The following is a 23,623-nucleotide window of genomic DNA, read 5'->3' on the forward strand; positions in this document are numbered from 1 at the left end:
CAAGCTTTCCTGGGAATGTCAGCATTTCTGAACCTGTGCTGACTGTACACAGGAGGGAAGATCGTGCTTTTGACATATGGAGCTTTTAAAAGATTTACTACCCAGATAGTTGTTCTTAATCCCTTGTGCAGTTCTGCTGTTGCAGAGATTGTCAGGTGAGTGAGCTAGAGTTTCACTTGGAGAACAATTGCTAGGGCACTTTCCATGGAGTCCTTTCTGCCTGGATACTGTAAACTTTCTTTATTTCACCATCAGGACACTCTAAGACCCTTTTTCATTCTCCGGATGCCTAGGTTTGAAAAAAGGCTAGTGGGACACTGTGGGGATCTGAAATGTATTTTAAGCTCCTTTGAAATAGAATCCCAACACGGCGCATACAGAACTGCTTCTGTAAAGCGGGTCAGAGCACAGAAAGAGAACAGAAGAGACTCCTTTTATATTCAGATATCAAATACAGATTATTTCGGTCAGAAGGAGATATAATTATTAATAACATTGTTCTTAAATTCTGAAGGATGGTCTAAGAAAATGCTATGATTTAAATAAGAACTTGATAAAGTGAAGAACATGAGATTGAAGTCTGCATTTTGGCGTGAGTCATTTTCACAGAAATTGCTACAATACTACACTTGTACAATAGTGCATATGTAAATAACAAAAATAATATATGATGTACTTTCAACTATGCACTACTTACTTGTAAAAGTGTTTTGTTCTTAGGTGCTCAAACAAATGGGGAAATTTGCAAATTGGGAATGGTAAGTTAAACATCAGGTTGTTCAGTACTTGTCAGTACTATAATTGATTATACATCTAAACAGGCAAGTGAAAACTCATTTCCAGAATGTTATGAAGCAGAGGGGAATTCACACTATAACAGACATATCAGTGAAGAAAAAAAGAGTATAAAGAGAATTTCTAACTTCATGCTAGGAATAACCTCTGCTATGGTTTGATTTCTGGCTTTTTCTGTGTGATACTGGCGTTTCTCCAGTTAAGATGGTATCCTTCTTTATACATGTTTCATCTTTTAATTAAGTAAATACACTCTTGCCTTAGACCAAGGTACTTAGAAGACTGAAGAATTCCCCCTCCCCAACACACACACCCATTTTTAGGGGAAAAATGTGAAATAGAAAAATGTCAATTTAAAAAAAAGAACATTTTACAAGATTTTTTTTTTTTTGTTAGAAGTTCTTACACATAGATCACTTTTTTCCTCACATTTTTAGAGAAAAATGATAACTACATACAGCTCAAATAACAACTACATATATATATTCATTGTGTCTGTTTTCTGTCCATGGTGAGAAAACACAATGGAAAATAAGGGCATCTCCTACAATAAATGTAGGAGAAATGTGCCAGTGTGCCACCTACTGCTACAGAAGCACTAGAAGACAGTTTGCTCTAATACCTGACAGCTTATTAGCTTTGAATACTGGGAGGTAAGTCAGGTATTATACTCACTCACAAATATGAATTTCCTGAATTTTATTGTTTTGTCCTTACAACCTTAGCATTCTTCTGATGCAGTTTCTTTATGGAAATAGTTCCACCCTTCTGGTTCATTAAATAAAATAATTTTGCAAATACTTTTTTTTTTCTTTCTTCAAATTACATTATATGTCTGAAACTAAGCCACAGACTCATTCTATTTTTACCAGTTCACCAAGTTCCAAGTTCTGATGTATTATTGTTCTAAATTTACCATGAAGTGCAGTGATCTCTTCCCTTTTCCATTAATACTAAGGGAAAACAAAATAGCCAAATGAGTTTTTAAGGCAAGGGACACACATGTCTGTACTACAGTGTCTCACCTGAAAAAGGAGCCAAGACAGATAGATGATCCTGCCACTCAGTGGCTATTAAAAGTTTATTTCCAATACACAACTAAATATTTAAAGTGTTTGTAGCTTGCTTAGGAAAACTAAGCTTCAGTTAATTTGTAAAGCAAATTATCTCAAAACAACTTGAACTGGAAATAAATACTGTGTATGTTGCTAAATGAACAACAAGTAAATATTTCATAATGTACTCATAATTTTTGAAAAATTATATAGCTTAATGAGAGCTTTCTTCTGTGAAAAATACAAGAAAATTTCTATACACTTGCTATATTTAGTATTATACAAGAGCATTCTTTACTTGAAAATTTTCTATTTGACTGCTCAGTTAAAAATAAATTCCTCGCATCTTAACACTGTTAGTTATTATCCTTGAGCTTTTCAATTCCTTAGGCCTGTTTATATTTATTATTGCAGTCAATGTCTTTGAGTCACAAAATGGTTCTCTAACAGGTAGGATTCCCTCTCAGCTTGTCTATGCATTTCTCAATTTATAACAAAAGCGGGAAAGTAGTCATTTTAACTATCAGTGCTGAACTTTTGTTTTGATTTATAGAGGTGGCTTTAATTGCTTTCTACGATTTAGACAGAATTACTAAGTACAGAATTTGATTCTTCGAAGAAATCATTTTCCAAACCATGTGCTCTAGCTTTGCCCAGTAGATGGAGCCAGGCATCCACAAACAACTTACCCATCGGAACCCAGCCAACACTTTGCCACGGGATATATGAGAGTATTACCTTATATTCTTGAACCATTCCATTCTGGTTATCCTCGGGGGGTGGCTGCCAGGTGACTACGATTGCAGTCCCATTCCCATCATTTTTAGTTACTGAAACACTCTGAGGTGGAGCACTGGGCGCTGTTTGTTTGAGGAGAAAGATTGAATGGTTAAGTTTGTCAAATGCAACAGTAAGGGGTTTTAGTTTTCTTTTTAAAGGAAAACTGGTTTCTGTACCACAAAAAAATGTATTATTTTACTCCCTAGTTTCTGTTATGCGCAATTCTTGCCCACAGATCAGTCTGTATACCTATATTACCTCGTATACAAGGTAAGTGATGTGAACCTACAGGAACTTACAGGCAAGCTTCTAATTTCTGCTGTGCTGTCTCTGTAAGATAGAAAAAGTCAGGCAGGCCACCGGCCTCTCCAAACTCAGATACCAATTACCTGAACAACACAGACTTGAGGACAGAATTCTTGAATGAGTTTCAAAGCATCTCAGCCATGATCAACAGTATTGAAAGATGAAGTCTGTAAATTGATCCTAGCAGAATGTTAAACCTCAGCTGCTCTACTGTGTGAAAAATAGTGAGCAATACAAACCATATTAAAATCAGGACTGAATGTGTTATGCTTAACAGATTTGTATTTTGAATTTTAAATAGTCTTTCTAAAAACAGTATGCTTAGATGATGCTTGGGATGAATGCAATTAAGCACACCTCTTGAACCAACCACAGAAGTAAACAAGAGCTACAGTGTATTTATACCAGGTAGTGAAGAGATAAGGAAAAAGGTATCACATCCCAGCAGAAGCACTGAAATCTCTATTCTGAAGCACTGGCCCCCTTACAAACTTATTATGCCTGAACTACCAGATGAGCTACAACAAAAGAAACAGCTTTATGAACCTTCTCTTTTTAGCATGCGTTTGAGATGGAAATACATAATTTAGTCCACTATATCTGTTGCCCTCATGCATCTTTTCATTTTGTATTACTGATTGATGCAGATATAAAAGCCTTCTAAGAATGTGGTTTCCATTCCCTCAGCTACAGTGCTTTGATGATTTCTGCGGTGTCTGCTATCTACTCAAGATAGTGATTAGTAAGTGCTTGAATCTGACAGAAGTCACTTGTGACCAGACCATGAACTCAGCAGGGAGGAGTGCACACTGCAGTGAAGATAAAAAGCACATTTCCCATTGTGTGTTGGAGGAGGGTTTTGCACATCCCTCTCTCTCTCTCTGTCTCTCACACATGGTTCTGAATATTTACTTCGATGTCACCAAACAATTCACTTAATGATCAGTCCAACACAGTCTCCTCTGCTGCAGACTGCTGTTCTCAAACAGCACACACTTCAAACAAAATCAAATAACGAACATATCAGAGAAAAGCAGGCCAGAATACTACTTCAAAAAGGAAAGATGAAGACAGTCTGGCTCCTACTTGCCTTCTTCTAGGGTTTTTGCAAATTTCACTTCACTATCTGCTCCTTGAAACTCATTAAAAAAAGGGCGGGCCTTGATTTCATAGTTTACACCTTTCTTCAGCTCTGGAATGATAACGCTGTTTTTGGTTGGAGTCCTCACTTCAAAAATTAACCATTCTGACTCTCCATAGGATGCTGGTGTTGGCCGGTAAAGGATTTTATATCCTTGAATATACTGGGATTGCTGGTCCACCTGGAAAAACAGCAGAAAGACACCCATTACAACAACTCATTGTTTAATAATGTATTAAACAATTAGGAATAATTTATTAAACTATTAGGAACTGTGCATGTTGTCTACAACATTAGTCCTTGGTCTATCCATTTATTTTACTCAAAATAAACAATGCTGAACATGATACAGACTCCTTGAATTACAGCAAAGTACAGGCCTGATTCAAAAGAGCGGTCATATTGATGATGGTAGAATGGCACCAGTTTCAGTGGATTTATGGAAGCATTAAAGGGGGATAGCAGAGTTGTATAACCCTCGGTCTGCGAAATGAACCACCTTTACATTCATGGACAGAATGAATGGAGTCAGGGGAACCCAGCATAGACTTTGCCTATGCAAATCTGCTCTGCAGAATGGGGCAGGAAAGAGGATCAGGACAGGGGATCAATGGCTCTGATGAACACAGATCAAGCGCCAAGTGTGCCAGCTCTCCTGAGGTGTGAAGCCTCTCAAAATTCACGAAATGAGCACTACTTCCTGCATGCTTCCTTCTGGAGTAAGTGATTTAAAAGGGCAGCCAACAGGCACTATCCGCATTGCTCTGATGAGACTGGAGGTGTTGAAGGGCAGATGTGCCCAAGTGCTTCCTCGGTGTTCACTGACTCAGTAGGAGCCTCCTCTGCTGGAGGAAAGGGGCTGTTTTAAGAGGGCTCTTAAGATGCTTACAAAATCAATATGGTAATAAGGATGAGACTTGGAAAAACAGATCAAATATAGTCTCCACTGATTTAAACTAAGGCCATTTTATACTGCATATATGGAGAAAGAAACCTTCATATAAATTAGGACAGGATTCAATGTGTTTGGCTGTAACCACAGCAGAAAGTTATCTTGCAGAAATTATCTCTTGTGCAGCATTAACAACAAATTCCAATTTCTGATGAATAAGAAATTCCAAATACAACAATAAGAAACCTTTAAAAAGCTGCACCAGATTTTCCCTATTTTCAAAAATCTCACACGGTGATATAATAAAACTATTTGCTTGTTATTTTACTCAAAGAAAAAGAGTTTCATTTTTAATAAGCACATAAAGAATGCATGTGCTAGCTAAAGGTGAAGTAATGCTTACATTTAAAATTGCAGAGAAGCCACAGGCCACCCAAGAAACTAACAAAATCTGGCTGCCTGGAAAAGGTTGTTCTGTAAGTAAAGGTCAAACAAAATTGTGCTAGGAGCCTCAAGGATATTTTAATGTTATTAGTTAAAAGAGGAAATAGCACAGTGCAGGTGGCCTTACCACAGGTAAGTGGATGCAACACGGCAGATACTACCTTGTAGTACTGAGGAGCCCTGGTCATAGACCAGGACTCCACTTGGCAAGGGCTCTTCTTCAGAGTCAAAATGTCATTGCTCTTACTCAAAATGTTCTGCTGTGGCATGGCAGGGGCTACATCCTCTGCTCTGACTGCCAGTAGACTGACATGTTTAGACGGAAGATCTGAAAAGATTTCAAAGCTCAAACTCATTTGATAAATTCCTGCACTAGTGTAACTTTCTCCCATTTTTCTTCTTCATTCTGCATTCTATTTTAAAACTGGTCTTCTTTTCATTCAATTTTATTTTCTTGTTGGTTGTTACTTTAGATTTCCTATATTGTTCTTTCTCTTCATTTCTACCTTTTGATCACCAAATGTCTCCCATAGCAAGACATTTATAATTTTTCCTTCACTGTGGCTCCAAAGTTTCATGAATATTTTTCATGTATGTTATCCTTTCCCTTGCTTCAGGACTTCTACAATATTGTTTTCTCACTCTCCTATTTCCCTGTTATACTCTTCACACAACCAACTTCCTTTTTCCTCCCGTCAGAACAACACCAATAGAACACCTCTGAATTGTTATTTATGTCTCTTCTACTTGTACTGCATGCATTCATAGCACCGTGGGAAGAATAGTATATTCAGATGAGGCTATTTTGGTTTGGGTGTGTTTCTCAGTACATAAACAGGATGGAAGAAACACTTTCAAAGATAACTATGCGGTATTTCCCTCTACTGGTATCTGACAGATGGGGAATTACCCGTATTATCTCATTAGGGGACTAAATACACTTTCTACTGAAAGCAGTGCAAAAGCTTCAAATGATTTAACCTAAGAAAGCTTAAGATCGATTCTTTAGTATCCAGGAGGATATATTGGGAACTATCACCATATTATAAGCAATATTCTCCATGGGGACAAGAAATACAATAATGTCACAAAGTTCAATGAAGTATGAAAACAAAGCCCCAGTAGAACTTATTCCAAAGAAAACATTGCCAGCTTTTTAAAAACTATGCAGCTTCTTGAAGAGTGACTTCACAGTGGTCAAACAGCACACTTCAGCAATGCATGTAACTACCTTTATGATGACGATTTATACTTACTGTCCAATGAACTTCAATCGAGGAGGAAGAAAGGATAGTAGGGTTGTGCAGATGTAGTACGACATCACCTAGCTCTCTCTGCACCTGCTTGTGATCCACACCTTGACTTGTTGGTGGAACATCTGTAATAATTTAAGATTCAATTCTCACAAGCATGTAATTATTAAAATAAGTATATATAAATACAAATAAATATATCGTAAAACATAGGAAGTTTTCAACAATTAAGTTCATCTTAGGTACTTTCCAGAAACGTATGAAAAATCTACAGAAAGTCTTTTCCTGAGTTAATGGTATCAAATAAATGTACTGCACTTTCTTTGACAAAAATAGGACGAAGAAACAGGAGGGAAATGATGGATAAAAAGAAAGAACCACATTCATGGAGATCTTTGGAAAATGACTACAGCAGCATCTCTTTATTCTTTCCTTCCAGAAGGAGAAAATTTTCTATTGCCCACTCCACATTCCAACAGAGACCACAAAAACTATATGAAAGGGCTATATTGTGAATGCTTTGCCTTCGGGTAAATTAATTGGCAAACTTACTATTTAATTACAAAAGAAACAAAAACTGTAGAAACTAAAAGCAAGTCACATAGCTGAAGTTTCACTCTGATAGGAGGTGACTTCTGTAAACAGAAGGCAGAGCACAGCTGAGTGTTGTCTTGCTCTACTGGCATTTAGTCAGCTAAAAGAATTGGCCATACACATGAAGGGACAATTTCCTCTCAAAATAGGCAGCAGGACAATGGAAACACACTTCTGCATGCAGTGCCTTTGAAAAGAATACTTAGCTGAAATTTAATGACTGTCCTAGACATATATAAAATTTATAGGGCAGTGACTAACAGAGTGTCTCAAATATACATGTACTACAGACAACAGAGGAACACAGTCTCTATACTGATTTCATATGTTTCCCTTTGATCACTTCATTTTAGAAAATACCATGCTGACCACAGTTAAAATCACAGACTAGGGAATTCAGTGAATTTACTTAGACTGATTTTTCTTTTCCTAATACAATTCCAGATACAGAGTAATGCATTACATAAACTTTACTCTAGCCTACTACTTTCTCTGTCTGATCTCTTCTAGTGATTAGGCAAGATTAGAAAACCTTCAAGGATTCTGTTCTCTGAAGACCTTGGTAAATACCTGTCTGCTCACAAGACAGGCAAAGGAGAGACTAAACAGAAACTGTGTATATATCTATTACAACTACTGCAGTAAGTCCTTGCAGGTATCCTAAAAGTTGAGGTTTTTTTAGATGCTGATTTTAAAGGTACTTGTTACAATTAAACGAAAAAGATGAAAAGCATCCTTTCTGCATGGTAGTTATACTCTAAGTTTTCAGTCTTGTCAAAACAATATTAAAAATTTTGTAAGGCTGCATTAAAGAAATATCAGTGTGAGGACAACTTCTCAAAAATACAGTTCCCATTTTGGCATATAAAACTTATGTCACTTTGCAGTCTTGTCACACAGCTGCCTCAAATATCTGCAAAACAATGAGATCTCTCTGAAGTTAATAAAGCAAATTGAGATTACCATGCAATCAGTAAATGACAAAACTAGCCTCTTAGAAAGGAATGCTGGTTGCATGCAAAACAAAACAAAACAAAACAAAGAAACATCACGATATTACTGCTATATCTATTATGTTCTGCCTAACATTTAACAGAGCATGATTTCTTTAATGCTTTGAAAGCATTAATGATAGAAAATTCTACTTGGAGAGTTGCCTAAATATCAACTTGCTTGGAATGCTACAGAAAAGTCAGTTCAGCAATTAGTGATATTTTCACTACTAGTTATAAAAGGCGAGTCATTAATAATATGACTAAAACTATTAGTAGACTCTGCAATTTGCAATTCTGTTGCAATTTGCAATTTAGTTGCTACAGAACTATATACATCATCTATTTTATGTTTTCTTGGTTAGTCTCTGAAGTTTCCAATACAGGGACTGTGAGTGAGAACACTTCAGCATTTTTTAATGTTGGTCAGGTCTAAAGACTGAGATAAGTGAGATTCCTGATCTGCACATGAATTTAACACAAGGCAATAAATTTCTATGAACAGAAGTTAACTGGGAGATTTTTGAACTAATTTACTGGCTCAAACTGAAAACTTGTGGAATGCGACACTGCATAAAAAACTGACCTGTATAGAACACTGCAATCCCACCTGCCTGCACAGTAACACATGCTGTTCTTTGAGGCACACCTAGGAACCTGTGTAATTCCTATCTTCTATGCAGTTATAACTACACTGCCTATCCATCCACTGAAATTGTTACCAAGCAGAAATGCATAATAACTAACAGTAGGAATATGAAACTGCCCACTCTCCATGGGAGAAAAATTTGCTTTCAGACCAACTCCAGAACAAATGAAAAGTTCCTAAATTAAGATTTTTTGTTTCCTTTAAGGAACTTCCTTCCAAAAACAAATGTGCTTACTTCTGCAAAGAAAAAAATAAACATACAGCACAAGCATCTTAATAAGCCAGTGGATCAAATTCTCTACTAAAGCAGGAAAAAAAAAAAGGAAGATGACTTTTGTTACTTTTTCTTTGAAAAAGAATAAATTCTATTTTTTTTCCTATTTAAGAATGAAAATATTTGCACTAGAACAATTCAGGCTGCAAAATTCATAGAATCATCACAGAATCATTCAAGTTGGAAGGGACCTTTAAAGGTCATCTAGTCCAACTCTTTTGCAATGAATGTGGACACCAACAGCTAGGCCTGGTTGCTCAGAGCCCTGTCCAGCCTGCCCCTGGGATGGGACATCCAACATTTCTCTGGGCAACCTGTGCCAGTGCTTCACTATTGTTATTATAACAAACTTTTTACTAAATGTCCTCTGTTCTAGTTTGAAACTATCTCCCTTTGTTCTATCACAACAAATCCCACTAAAGTGTCTAGCCCCTTCTTTTTATAGCCCCCCTGAAGATACTGAAAGGCTGTTCTCAGGTCTCTTTGGACCCTTCCTCCAGGCTGAACAGCTCCAGCTCTCTCTGCTTGAAGTTGCACAGAATTATTTCCCGAACACTACCTTAAATACATTTATTTTCTACACTGAATGTGAATTTATTTAAAATTTTGCATAGATAGATTCAGTCCATAGCCGCACTTCAGCTGTAGCTTCAGTCAGCAGGTGACTTCTTCAGAAGCTACTACCCAGTTCTGTCTTTCACCTGGCTACCTGTAAGCATTGTCTCTCGTCCCTATTGTTTCCAACAGCAGTACTACTGCAATGCTTTCAACATACCGCTGAAAGTTCTTCCTTCCTGGCTCACAATGCCCAGTTCCTTCAAATTTTAAATTTCTTTCTTTCCTAATTCTGCAGAAGCCAAATTAGATCATATACTGCTTCTAAGTTCTAAGCTTCATTTGGTTCACTGGACACAGTAACATTTTCATAGAATTTAAGGATTTGTGTGATAGCTTCAAAAATCAGAGATCACTTTTGTTGCTAACAAGAGCTATTCTGTAAGGCGTAACTATCTTTGGATAAGAGATAATATGGGTCCCTTAGTCAGCACAATATGCTGTCCAAGCAGCTTTTAGAGTTTATGTTATAGGGAAACGCAAGTTTAAACAATGTATTTCACTACCTAGCATGTATCACAGTCAGCACAGATAGTCGAAAGCTAGCAAAATGTCTGCATCTAGTATTTCTCAGTCAATCTGTAGCAGTGACTGAGGACACCTAAAATGCTCAATACCAAAAGCTTACCTTGAGTTTTCACTGGATCAGATATTTGGCTTGGGTCACTTAATCCATACGCATTAGCTGCCCTCACAAGGAATAGATAAATTGCACTAGGCTTTAGCCCCTTAACTGCAAAACTCTCTGTTTTCACATTTTCAGCTACAGTTTGCCAGCTGCTTCCAGATGCATGACTAAGGATAAAACACACACAACAACAGGTTAGCATGTGCTTCTTTAACAATATATTATATACAAACTTAAGTACAGCAAGATCACAAGAGACACATATACCTGAAGGCCTCAATTATGTAAGAGGTTGGCGTTGCACCTGAATTCAAATTAGGTTGCCATGACAATGTTACTGTATTTCTGCTGACATCTGTAACCTCGGGTTTTGATGGAGCACTAGGAATCAAGTTTGGGTCAGTCGGTCTTGGTGGCTGCACTGGGACTCCAAATTCTAACAAAGGAGAGAGAAATACTGAGCACAGATAGACAGCAAGCAGCTGTAAGCTAAATGCTATTCACATCTGCACTGGCAATTTATGACAGTCAGATAATGACTGCATTTCAATTTTTGACTTTCTTTTATGCATTTTCTCCATGCAGAGAACATAATTGATTTACCTTGGACCTCTATGTAAGCACTCCATGTAGCTTCGCCACTTGGGGTTGAAGCAACGCAGGTGTACCGACCAGTGTCACCCAGCTGAGTAGGAAAAGAGAAGAATAAATATTTGAAACAACCAGGCACTCAGTGGGCTAGAAAAGTAATTATACCTCTGTACATTTCTCTATGAATATGAATAAATCTTTTAGTCTGAAGAAAACTTTGAACGACAAGCTTCTTACATTAGAAGGAATAATTTTATGTGCTACAAAATGAAAAGGGGTATGTTTCTGAGTATTCTTTAAAAAAGGGAAATGTTGCATATCCTTGTTTAACACTGCCCATTCTGAAATCAGCATGCTGAAGGCCGAGTCTTGTAGCACTTATTCCTTACTCTGTAGAGTTCTTAAGAAACAAATTGAAAAGGAACTTAGATGATAAGATTCCCATACAATCTTCTGCCTAAATACTGCCATGGGACTTGTCTGGACTGAAGAACTGTAGAGAATGCTGTTCTTAAAACAAAGCTTAAATGTTTCACAAGGCCTTGTATCTATTGGTTTCTTTGTGTATAAATTTCACTCTAAGGCAGACTCCCGCCCAAAAATATCTTCATATGTTATTCTCATTTAGTTCTGAATGATGCCTTATTTGGCACTTAATTCTGTAGAGAGGACCATAATTTAGATGGCTTTCAAGAAGATCACTGACTTTGTGAGACTGCTTTCTAAATTTCTAAAATCATCAAATAAAAACACAGAAGCCAAATAAAAGAAACGAGGTGTTATACAACTCCTGTTTATGTGATCAGCAAAATGTACTTTGCATCTTTTTCTACTGGACCTACAGAGCAGCTTCTCGGAGACTGGTGACATGGCAGAGCATTGCCTGTGCACACAGCTACTCCCTTGCAGAAGCTGTGCAATTGAAATAAAAGAGCATTTGCAAGAAATTGTGACAGAATGGGAAGAGATTGCTGTTTTCTTCTCTTAAAGGTGATTTCCACTCTCATTTGAAGAACCCAAGGGACACCAGAAGGGAGATTCAGGGGACCAAACAGGGAAGGGAATGCAAGGTCTGGACAAGGAGTGATCCTTTTCAGGTACAGTTTTATTTGCTCTTTGACTCAAGTGAAAATACCCATGGCTCTGTGCAGGACCAGCAACAAGGGCAGGTCAGCAATGCCTGCTCTGGCTGCTGCACCAGATGGGCCCATAAGCACTGCACAGTGATGTCACTGTGATGACACATGGGCACCATGGTGACGTTTGAGCCTCTCCCCCTGGAACCCTTCAACAGTTCTGTGGGATTTCACTTGCCAGCTGGCAGGGCAAAGAGCAGCTCCCTGCAGAACTGACTGCGAGCGCAAATCACAGTCAGACTGAGACAGTAGGCATTGAAAGTGAGCTGTCTGCATTAGGAATTTCTGCAGACAATTTGGATCCAGAGGGTCCAGCTGTGTCCCCAGGCTCTCCTTCTAGTCATCTGGGTCAGGAAAAAGGAACAGCCTGGGCATCAAAAAATGGATGAAAAGGATGCAATAAGTTACCCTCATCAGGAGGAAATCATATATACACCTCATGCTTCTGACGAGGAGAACACATGCAGAGGCACCATTATCTCCATAGCCTCTACTTTTCCTGAAAAACTCTGGATACTGGTTGAAAGCCACCAATTTAAGAGCATTTGGTGGGGTGAGATCGGAAACTGCATTATAATTGACCAAGAAATGTTTCAGATTGAAGTTTTGGGAAAGAAAGGATCTTTGAGAGCGTTTGGGACAGAAAGCATGAAAAGCTTTATTCGTCAACTTAATATGTATGGATTCACAAAAATGCAGCGTGACTCCAAAAGATCTCCATGGCTTCCTGAGTTCCTGGCAGAGGAAGAGGCATTTGTGGCTCAGAGGAAGGTACATCAGTTCCTTCACACGTGAACCAACTCTTATAATATTCTGGTAGAAGAGATGGAGGTTACAATAAAATAAGCCTCAGTAACAGAGGAGATGGGGATGACAGTAAACGTTCTGATCCTAATTTCTTCCTCTGGCTGTTTGCAGGAATTTTAGAGGCAACATTACTGAATACTAGAAATGTGGGAAAAATATATTTGGGTTTTATCCAGTGAGTCAGAGCACACGGAACAGAAAGATAAATAAATGAGGGTATGAAGAGTCTGTTACTTCAACATATCTTGCTTTAGTCAGCCTAAGCTGTAAGTTTAAACTTATCGATATTTTAATACCCATGTCTTTATCCATTACATGTTGAAGTTTCTGTACCTCGCTGTCTTTCAGTCCCAAACTGATCACAGCTCTTCACTTTGTATTTTCAGTTACTTTGCTACTACAACGCATTCTTCAGGAAAGATCACCCAGAGCTGCTGCAATTCTGCAAGCGCAAAACTGCCCAAAAGAGAAGAGCTGTGGCTGCCCCCAACTCACAGGAAGAACTGAACAAGGGGCCTCCAAGGAGCAGCCCAGATGTCCAGCTCATGGAGGGAACGGCTGCTGGGCCAAAGAGCCTACTGACAGCAGGTACACAGACAGTGCCACCCATGGGGCCTCCTCCAGCCAAACAATTGAAGAAAGATCCTACCCAAGCTCAAACAGGCAATGCAGCAACTCCAACAGAGCCTGCTGCTGCACCAAAAAGGGAAAAGTGCCAGCCTCTGGCCCCCTCCCTGCTGCCACCGAGTAGCAGTCCCATCTCGAGTGCCGCTTCAGATCTTCTGGCTTTCAACACTCTGCCCTTCAAGGCACCGACTTTTACACCTCGCACAGTGTGGCAGGCATTTGCCCAGCCCCCACAAGAATCCGAGCTGCTGGACGCTGGGGCTGCCCTGCATTATTTCAGCCAGTGTTTTGCCATGGCCATGTTGGCAGCAACATCAGCTAACTGTGAGGCCTGGGCAGTCCCACACTGCCCAACATGCACCTGCAGCTCCCATGAAGCAGCCCCGCATTGCCCAACATGCACCTGTGGCTCTGACAGAGCAGATGCAGAAGAGCAGCCAGCACCCTAGCACGGATCCCACCGCACAGAGCAGGAACAGCAGCACCCATTTATAGGTTTATAACTTCATACTTCATAGAGAGATATTTCTGGTAATAGGATGTTAAAATAATAAACCCTTTCTGTTGCTATGTCCTTTTAATTTACTCATTCAGGTGAAATCTCAAATCACACTCATATTTGTCTTCAAAAAGAAACAGAAACAATTGTTCTCTAACATCAAGTTAACAGTTTTCTGTAACAATGAGGCTCTAGACATTTAGCCATAGAGAATAAAAGACTGGATGATGTTTGCATGCCGCATGCACTGAGAATACTCTTCCTAATGATGACTTCTGAGGGAAAGTAGAGATTAATTAAACAGCAGCATTTTAATTATTGAAGACTCAGAAAGAGAATGCCACCTTTGTAGGATGCTCACAAGATACTGCTCTACACTGTCAGGCAACAATAACTCTTGGCTAACATTTACCAAGGGTCTGACAAACCAAGTGCTTTGCAGGGGTCTTCTCTGGAAAATCAGAGAACGCTGTTCAGAAGACCTGGAATAATATTTGGCCTTTCTTGTTAGAGAAAGGGTATAATGAATATAAATTTGATAATTGTCTTAAAATTTAAAATTTCATTTATTGAACATCCTCAACACTATGCATTATACCAAGAAGGCAGTGCAAGAAACAACTGAAGACAGCATAAGGCAGCATTGCTACAGATTCACTGCTGCTCTGGATCCCTTCATAGAATCATAGAATTGCTCAGATTGGAAAAGACCTTCAAGATCAAGTCTAACCATGACCTAACCGTACTACCCTAACTCTAACAATCCTCCTCTAAATCATGTCCCTCAGCACCATATCCAGAAGGTTTTTAAACACATTCAGGGATGGTGACTCAACCACCTCCCCAGGGAGCCTATTCCAGTGCTTAACAACCCTTTATTTTTTGTGATACCCAACCTAAACTTACCCTGGTGCAACTTGAGGTCATTTCCCCTTGTCCTGTCACCTGTCACCAGTGAGAAGAGACCAACCCTGCTCTCAACCACTGTAACTTGTAATTGGTAACAGAACAAGTCTAGCAAACATAATAAAGCCATGTATTTGGCCTAATTTTAAGAATTAATACATTTTAAATCACATGGAAGATAACAATTAGTAGGTAAAAACTTAAAGCATTTTTAAGTATTTTCCATTTCACTAAGCATGACCAGCAATACTGACCAGGAAGATCAGGAACTTGCTAGAATTCCCTACGAAGCCATGTATGTGAAAGGCATTAACCATTTTAAGCCAGGGCTATACTATGTTTATCAAGTAAATATGTTTTGATTGGAAAAGTTATATTGAAAAAACTGTGAACATACTCTATAAGTACAGTACGCTAAGCAGAGGCTTTCTTTATAAACATTTGAAATAATTAGATCATTTTCATCTGTTGGTGATGAAATCCAAATAATATAAGCATTCATCTTACTGAAGTACAAGTTTTACTTCTTCCTTCATGTTTTCAGTAACAAATAATTCCCTTATTACTTAAAAGCATTTTTCCACTTAAAATAATAGGCCCTAGGCTATACAAAAGCCATGGTGTAAAGCTTAAAGAATGAACCATCTGAAAACATAAAATATCAAATACTTTAATACAATTACTTAATATTTCATTAATTTTAAATGTAGTATTTCCAAAATGAAAAGTAACCTGAAGAGAAAAAACAGATAATAACAAAACTCTACACAAAAGAGGGTTTACCAGTTCAAGCTACCTTGGCATATCGGATCTGTAATGCTCCTGTCTCCAACTGCTTGATGCGAGAGTCCTGGGTAGAGATCAGGGTCCCATCCTTTTTCCAGAGGATAGTAGGTGTTAAAGTGCCTGTGGCCACACAGTTTAGTACTAAAATACCGTCTACAGCTACAGTCTGATTCACAGGACCCTGTCGAATGACAGGGGGAGGCCGGTCTGCAATCACTGCCAGAAGAAACAACAGGAAATAGATTTCTGCGACTGGAAGCAATTTTCTAATCATCTAAGCAACAGCAGTTGCTTGAGGCTTTGAAACAAACTAAAGATAATTAAACAAGTAATTAAAGTTGGAGGCATGCATTATTCAGGGCATAGTGCATCATAATGATGCACAGCTACAGAATTTATAATGATACACAAGACATTAATTTCAGAAGGGAAAGAAGAATTACATATTACATAGGCATTCTGTAATTGCAGTATCTTTGTAAAGTGATAACAAAATGAGAAAGGATTTCCCAAATTTTTGGAATGCACAGTTTTCACCTTGTTCATTTTTTATTTTTTTATTTTTTTATTTTTTTACCATGCAGCACACCTGTACAACAGAATTCATACTTCCAAGATTCAATGATAGAGATTAAAGAAGTAGGCAGACATGGAACAAACTGGCAAACACCTAGGATTTTTTTTTTTCCTCAATACTGTGAACCATCAACTTATCTTTGTGCTGTTTCCTAACTGGGAGATGCCTTCCAGTACACTAAACACAAAGCTAACAAAAGTACTACATCAAAACTTTTCTGCTAAGAAGTATTTTTCAGTAGTTTCAGATTTCCAGTTCTATTACAACTTCATCTGCAATGCTAGCTCAAAACCATAAGGAGAAACCCACAATGTGCTTGCAATAGTTTTAGTGCATCTTGCACACAATGGAAATGAAATGGTCTTGATATGTTATTTAATAACTATGCAAAGAAAGGTATCAATAAAGTAATCTCAGTATTCATTGAAACAGGAATGACTTTTTTTTTCCCCCATCATTCAATGGATAATCAAGAAAAGAAGTAAAACCTGTATTATTGAGTGACCCCCTCTTACTTGTTCAATTCAACATGACAGGGGCTGTCGATTCAAAAGTAGCCTAACTTTAAATAACATAACTGCCTAGCAGTGTCATTGGGGGTTGGCATAACTTAAAAGCCAGTTTGGCTGCTGAAATATAAACCTGAAATTCTGAATTTGGGAACATCAGATAGTTCTAGGTTATTTTCATACAGGGTGTTGGCACTGTTTTTTTTTGGCTAAGTTCCAATTCCTGTAATTTCATTTGCATGTTCAAATGACACTTGACATTTTTAATTGCTTAACTTACCTTTTACTTCTTGTCCCAACCTGTTGTAATGCACTGCAAGGCACTGTGAAGCCATTATTGTCTTTCTCATCAGAGTCAGCCAAACTAAGCTCACATAGTTTATATCTAACTTTGACAAGTTTCTAAAAAGCTTTGTAGATTCAAATACTAGGAGGCTGTACATGAAGTCTGCATATAATTTTCCAAATAATTTTCTGAGCAACAGGTTTTTTCTTTGGACTTATGCTTTGGTTTACTATTAATACTATTTAATGCTAAATAAGTAGTTCACAAAGTGGCTAGCAATAATCATCCATGGTAGGATGTTAATATAATGCCAAATGTCAAAAATGTATTAAAAAATGCACACCAGAAATGACATGGATATGCTGCTGTTCATTATTGACCTACACCAATTTCACAGTATCTTTGCCTCTCTTTTCCTACTTCCAGTAGCCACCTTGCTGACTGATCTACGTTCTACAGCTGAATTTAACACTTGCAGTAATGTTCACTGCAGCTTTTTCTTCTTAATTTTTGTTCCAACTCCCCCTATAAAGAAATGCATGATAATACGCATTTGTATGTTGTTCTACTGACCCCAATTCAGACTGAATTTGTTTCCTTACTAGAACAAGAAAAAAAGTGAAATAAATGGAGATACTAAGTGAAGAGACATGGAGTAGTAAGGGCTAAAGAGCTAGGCAACAGAAATCCGAAAATAAGCCAAACCTAACTGGGGAAAGATTTAAAAAAAGGCAAGATAAATTAACTGACAAAAATCCATACTCTGAAATATATTTATTAAATAAAATATGCTGTTACACAACAAAATGGTAAAACACAATATCCAAAATCTAAAGTCATGACAGAGATACCCCAAACAGGATTTTTAGGCTCAAACAAAAAATGCATGCAATATGTGTTTCTGTAAACCAGATACTAAAATAGTGCCACATCCTCTCACTGATATATTTAAATAAAAATAAAAACTTGGAAATGACAAAAAAAAAAAAAAAAAAAAAAGGTATCATTACCATCAGTAACTTCCAAGTAGGCTTTTGTTATGATGCTTCCTGCAACGTTTAAAGTCTGGCAGATGTAGTATCCAACATCAGATCTCTGGACATTGGTGATGGTGAGGTCTCCTGTCTGTGACACTGAAAATCGGCTGGATGACTGAGGGGGCTGGTATGAAAAAAGCAGATTCTAGAAGATGTTGAGGAAAAAGAGTTAAAAAGGAAGTGTTAAATAAATTCAAACATCAATAATCTTAAATATACATAAATAATCATATTATACATAAAACATTTTGCTCTTCATATCTTAAGTGTGACTATACACAACAAGAATAGCTTTTAAAAGATTTTTTGGTGATAAAATAGATGCACATTTGTATGTCTTCTGGGATTCCTCTAATAATCTCTGTAGTCAGTACTGGGCTTTACACAAACTTTAATAGGCACTAGCAAAGACTTAGTATGTACAGGTGCCACGATGGTGCAAGCAACTGTGGCAAGCCTAAAAAATTTGCTTCAGCATCTTTTTTAGAGTTTCAATGAGGATATTCCATTTATTGCATTTCAAATGCAAATACTTGTTTACTTATTTGGATTATAGCTTTCAACTTCCAAAGACAGTTTTTTTTTTTTTTTTTTTAAAGAGATGCTGCTTGGGTTTCTGTAATCATAGTGTCTATATTCCATAACAAACCTTGTAATACATAATTTAATCTTAAGCCAGTTTCTAGTTAGATGGATAGTTTTGGTATGAAGAGCATGGTATTTTACCAACAATGGTCTGAAATCAAACTGCAAACAAAACAGTAAGTCTGTTAAATCAAATATTGGTTTAAAATTTATACCTTTGGCTGAACAAGGCTACTTCTCATCTCCCTTGCTTAACTTTATTTTGAATTTCCAAAAATCGTCTGAAAGAATGGTGCACTAAACTTTATTATTAATCTACCTTATTATTAGCAAACCCCAGTCTACTGACCTCCTTCTCCATTTCCTCCATTCACTAAAAGTGGTCACCACTCAGAGCAGTGAAAATTAAGTAAAAAAAAAATTATGTACTAAACAACTGTTAGCAAAGAAATCTAGGTCATACAAAAACGTAAATTGTACCAGCACACTTATATAATTAGAGATTATCCTCTGAATTTGCTTACTAGCTTTGTACTTACGCATTTAAAGAGACATATTCAAAAAAAAAAGAATATTTTTCATCACATTCCTTCTTAAAAAAAAAAACAACAAAAAACTGTGATTCTTTTGCTATACATTATATCTCATTTCATTCAATGGCTTTCAAGATTCTTTACAAAGAAACTGAAAATCATTTTTCCCTCACATTCAAATAAGGAAGCTGGGAGAAAAAGTGATCTCTTCAGGTGAGACCTGTGAGCCAATGGACTCTGGAAAAACAGATCTCCTTAGTTCCAAGTTGTTGTCCTATTCAGGTAATGATTAAGATAAAGCAAACCATTTATTTACCAGATTGAAATATGTATCTGGCAAACTAATATCTGCACCATAATAAGCCAAATTTTCTAAAAATTTAGGTGTATATGGGAGTTAAAGCAAACTTTAGCATTAGTAATCTTTTTGTCTCTTGAAATTTCTTCCTGGTATGTATTTCTATTTCACGGAACATTTCTACTTGCTTCATGAATTTATTTTTACATTTATGGAGAAAACTGGAGACTAAACAAAACCCAGATATTCTTTATAGAAAAGTTGACATCACGTAGCATTAGGCACATTAGCATGTGCCTTAGAAGTAGAGAAGAAATATCAAACATCTGCAGGCTCTGGAGCCATTTTCCACAACCTAAATACAAGAATTTAAGCATTTTTCACTTGCATAATATCCCTTCAAGAAAGTGCCAGAAAGAATGAGCAGGAGGTCTGCTTTACCTGACTCCCCTCCCTCCGCCAAAAGATGGCTGGCTGAGGGTTCCCAGTTGCTTCACACTGGAAAGTCACTGTTCTTCCCAATGCAGCTACCTGATCACGAGGCTTTACGACAAACTGTGGAGGCTCTGAAAAAAGAAAACATCATTAAAAAAAAATAACTACACTACAGTCAGAAGACTGAAGCTAGCTTATGTGAAAGCCATGATTGGACTTCTGACTTTAAATAGTGTGTACTACAGCATTCAAGTGTCTTCAACATGGAGAGACAGGATCAAGACTCATCAACCTCTAACAGTCACAGCTTCATCAGCGTTCAGACTGCCTTTGCTGTTTCTGAATTCTGGCTGCACACCATTTGATTATTACTAGTGGCCAGCAGTACAAGAAATTAAGTCCCACAGACTTAGTGAGATAACTCCCACAGCAACAAACGCCAGTTTGAACAAATCAATTAGAATTTGGTTTCTAAGAGAAGGGAAAGGCCAGAAGTCACATCTGAGAAATATCTGAACAACTGGCTAGCCCACAGCCCACATTTTGTTAAGGGCTGTAATAAACCCTGTTTAGTAATTATGAATTCAGGTTTACATGTGCGAAAGTCATCGATTTACGAGAGAAAAAGCCTTTCATTGTTTATGTAAGAGACTTCTGACGCAGTTGAGGTCTCAAAATTTTTTCAGCTTTACTCAAAAGCCCTTGAAATACTATTTAACAAATGATAACCATTTTTAAAATCTTCAATTCAATTACTGAAGAGGAACGAATTTAAGGCAACAGCAGAACTGCATGTTTTCCTCATTTACATAGGCATGGACATGTTCAAACAAAATATATATGCAAATGAAGGCAAATTTGAAACATCTGCTCAGCCTAACATTATAAATAGTGCCAGCATTGTTCAAACTGATTTATACAGACTTCAGCAACCACTTCATCCAGTAGTAAATAGAATGTCAAAAAATTATGTCAGTCACCTTGAAAAAAACTGGTATAGTTGACAGCATTAGTTACATTGTTGGGTCTAGCACAGGAGAATAAATCCAGCTTTGTTTTAGGCTGTTCACTCTCACTCCTTTAATAATGTGCACTAAATGAAAGTCCGTTTACTTAGTGTCTATTCAGTTCCAATGCCTTCTGATCATCTGTCCAAAACCAATTAATCTCCCTCTCTTGTTTGGGTTGAGAATAATGCAGATGCTTTGAATTTGACTTTAATAACCTGACTGTTTTTATTTTTCCTGTAAGACATCTTTGTATTTATAAGCTTTTCTTCAGAAGGGGTGCAAATTATGTCTTTTGAAGATGCTCAATGTGTTTAATTAAAATCAAGTAACTGAGACTTCTACTGTTACTGAATTCATTCAGTATTCACTCATAAAATTCTTTCTAAAAAAATTGCTTTCAGTGTTCAAGTGGGCCAATACTTGCAGTTATCTGCTCCTCTTTGCCTGTGTCTCTTCTCTCTACAGAGTTCAATGTAGACTATACTGTTCCTATCACTCTCTTGATTTGAGGGAACTTTTAATGCTTGACATACTTGTATTTACATTTAGATGTAAATGCTGCTCTTCCCAGGTTTATCTTAGATAAAAAACTACATCATGTTAAGGTGTAATTGAACTAAAACAATTAGCAAACTTCAAAACATTAAGCTCTGAAACATTCAGTCAATGTCTTGGAGGGTGATATGGGAAGATTCTGACATGATAGCATGTTTAATTTAGAATGGAAAGTGAAGCTGTTGGGGGTTTACCAGTGGGTTGTAAGGTGTGATTGAGAAAATGGAGATGAGGGTGAAGCACCGTCATTATGCTGTTGGAATTCTAATAACAAGAATAAATTTAGCATAGAGTTAAATAAAGGTTTGTCTGGTTCTGTACTCGTTTGTGACATAATACCACTCAGAACAGAACCAAAAGTTTCTCAGTTCTGTGCTAGTGCATATGATTTATCAGGTTGAAGACTGTGCTGAACTTGAGAATAAATACAGTTTATGCACATACAAACAGCTGTCACCACTGGAGAAATAGCTGAAAGCCTGTGATTACAGTACCTGAAGATTATTGTTCAAGGACTACTGAAAACAAACAAACAAAAAAGATGGAAAATGTAGTTTCCCAGGTAACCATGGTAGAATTTATGAAATATAAATTAGTATATGCCTCTATGTATTACTCTAAATATGCACTTCACATGCATATTATTCAAAATATTTATGCATACGATGCATATCTGTAGTCTTCTAAATCTATTCCTGTTAAAGTAAATAATGGAAATCCTATTCACTTCAGTTTCTGAAGAATTAAGAGAGGGTTAAATGAAACTTTCATAAATTCTCCTCATTGTTTTTCCTGCACTGGAAGCAATTTCAACAGAATTTTTTTTTAAATTCAGTTTGCTTTCACACCTTGGGTCACACAAACAAGTGACTTGTTATGAATGTACTATAAAAGATGATGAGTTAATAATCCACTTAAGGAAAATATTTCTATCTTTGAGACCTTTCAAATAAAAGTAATTTTCTTTTGTAGAACACAAGTTCAACTAATGCAGGCACTGATGACAGAAGACATTATGACTGGAATCACCATATCACATACAAACAGAAAAGTTAGCAACCCATTACCTTTCTCTTTGTCATTAAGTTACCCATACTTCATGCAGAATTTATTCTGTGCGATGTTTCTTGTCAATAACAAGTAAAAGATGGGAGTTGATTGGTTGAAGGACATGGAAGGGAATGGATGGGAAGGGGAGATGTTCCCGTCACAGTGATACGATGATTAGAAGATGGCCAATAAAATTTCAACTTACCAGACACAACTAAAAACAAAAACAAAACAAAAAGAAAACATGGAATAAATAAAATTGAATAGACATGAAACAAAGCAAAGAGTAAAGCAAAATTTAAAAAAAAAAGAAAAAGAAAAAGACCTTTGGTAAGGACCTTAGAAAGTATGCATATATTCTGTTACATGAAAAATAGGTTAAAAATGCTGAATCACAAATTTTCTATTTTATTTTTAAATAGATCTCTCAATCATACTGAAAGCAGGCTGGAAAGTAAAATAGGCAACATACTAAAATAATGGTCAGACAACTTGGGCTCTTTTCCAGATCCTTCCATTTCTTGTGGGACCATTGAGAAAAACTTCTTTTTAAAATATATTATTATTTCTTTGCATGGTAAAATTAACTTGAAATATCCAGTAAACATCGATTTGCAACATTGCTGAAATGGAACACCGACATTTATACCCCTTTTAAAGCATAGAAACATCTACAAATGCAAAATGCTTTTCTGAGGCTAACAGCTATCACAACTGAAGCTCACTCAAAAATTAACAAGATGCTGAGGCATTTACCCTCCATGCCAATCTTTTCAGTATAAAATTGCTGTACCAAGGTCAAAATGCTCAGTATTAAACTGCAAATGCAAAGTAAACCAGAATTGAAATTAATTTATAAATGATTCTTAACCTTTCTTTTCCTACTAAAAATCTCAATTTCATGAAAGTACTCAAAAGTTGAGATCTGTCATGAAGCACTTTATTTCTCAACAGAAATCTTCTAGTGGTAAATTATCT

At 37.0% G+C, this 23,623-nt stretch overlaps 1 protein-coding gene across 1 annotated transcript in view; it reads right to left on the minus strand.

Annotated features, from left to right (window-relative positions):
* The window catches only part of ROBO1 (roundabout guidance receptor 1), a 130,649-nt gene that overhangs the window by 45,428 nt on the left and 61,598 nt on the right, over positions 1-23,623 (minus strand). Inside the window, exons 6-15 of the mRNA XM_042867424.1 lie at positions 22,851-22,859; positions 20,037-20,161; positions 18,153-18,324; positions 15,781-15,986; positions 11,022-11,103; positions 10,686-10,854; positions 10,419-10,585; positions 6,670-6,791; positions 4,027-4,258; positions 2,589-2,710 (exon numbers count right to left, since the gene is read on the minus strand). Coding sequence (XP_042723358.1) covers positions 2,589-2,710; positions 4,027-4,258; positions 6,670-6,791; positions 10,419-10,585; positions 10,686-10,854; positions 11,022-11,103; positions 15,781-15,986; positions 18,153-18,324; positions 20,037-20,161; positions 22,851-22,859 — 1,406 coding nt within the window. The remainder of the gene's footprint in view (positions 1-2,588; positions 2,711-4,026; positions 4,259-6,669; positions 6,792-10,418; positions 10,586-10,685; positions 10,855-11,021; positions 11,104-15,780; positions 15,987-18,152; positions 18,325-20,036; positions 20,162-22,850; positions 22,860-23,623) is intronic.

This window comes from Lagopus leucura, unplaced genomic scaffold (assembly GCF_019238085.1).
Source record: "Lagopus leucura isolate 7727_CA_CO unplaced genomic scaffold, USGS_WTPT01 Super-Scaffold_100001, whole genome shotgun sequence".
NCBI lineage: Eukaryota > Metazoa > Chordata > Aves > Galliformes > Phasianidae > Lagopus > Lagopus leucura.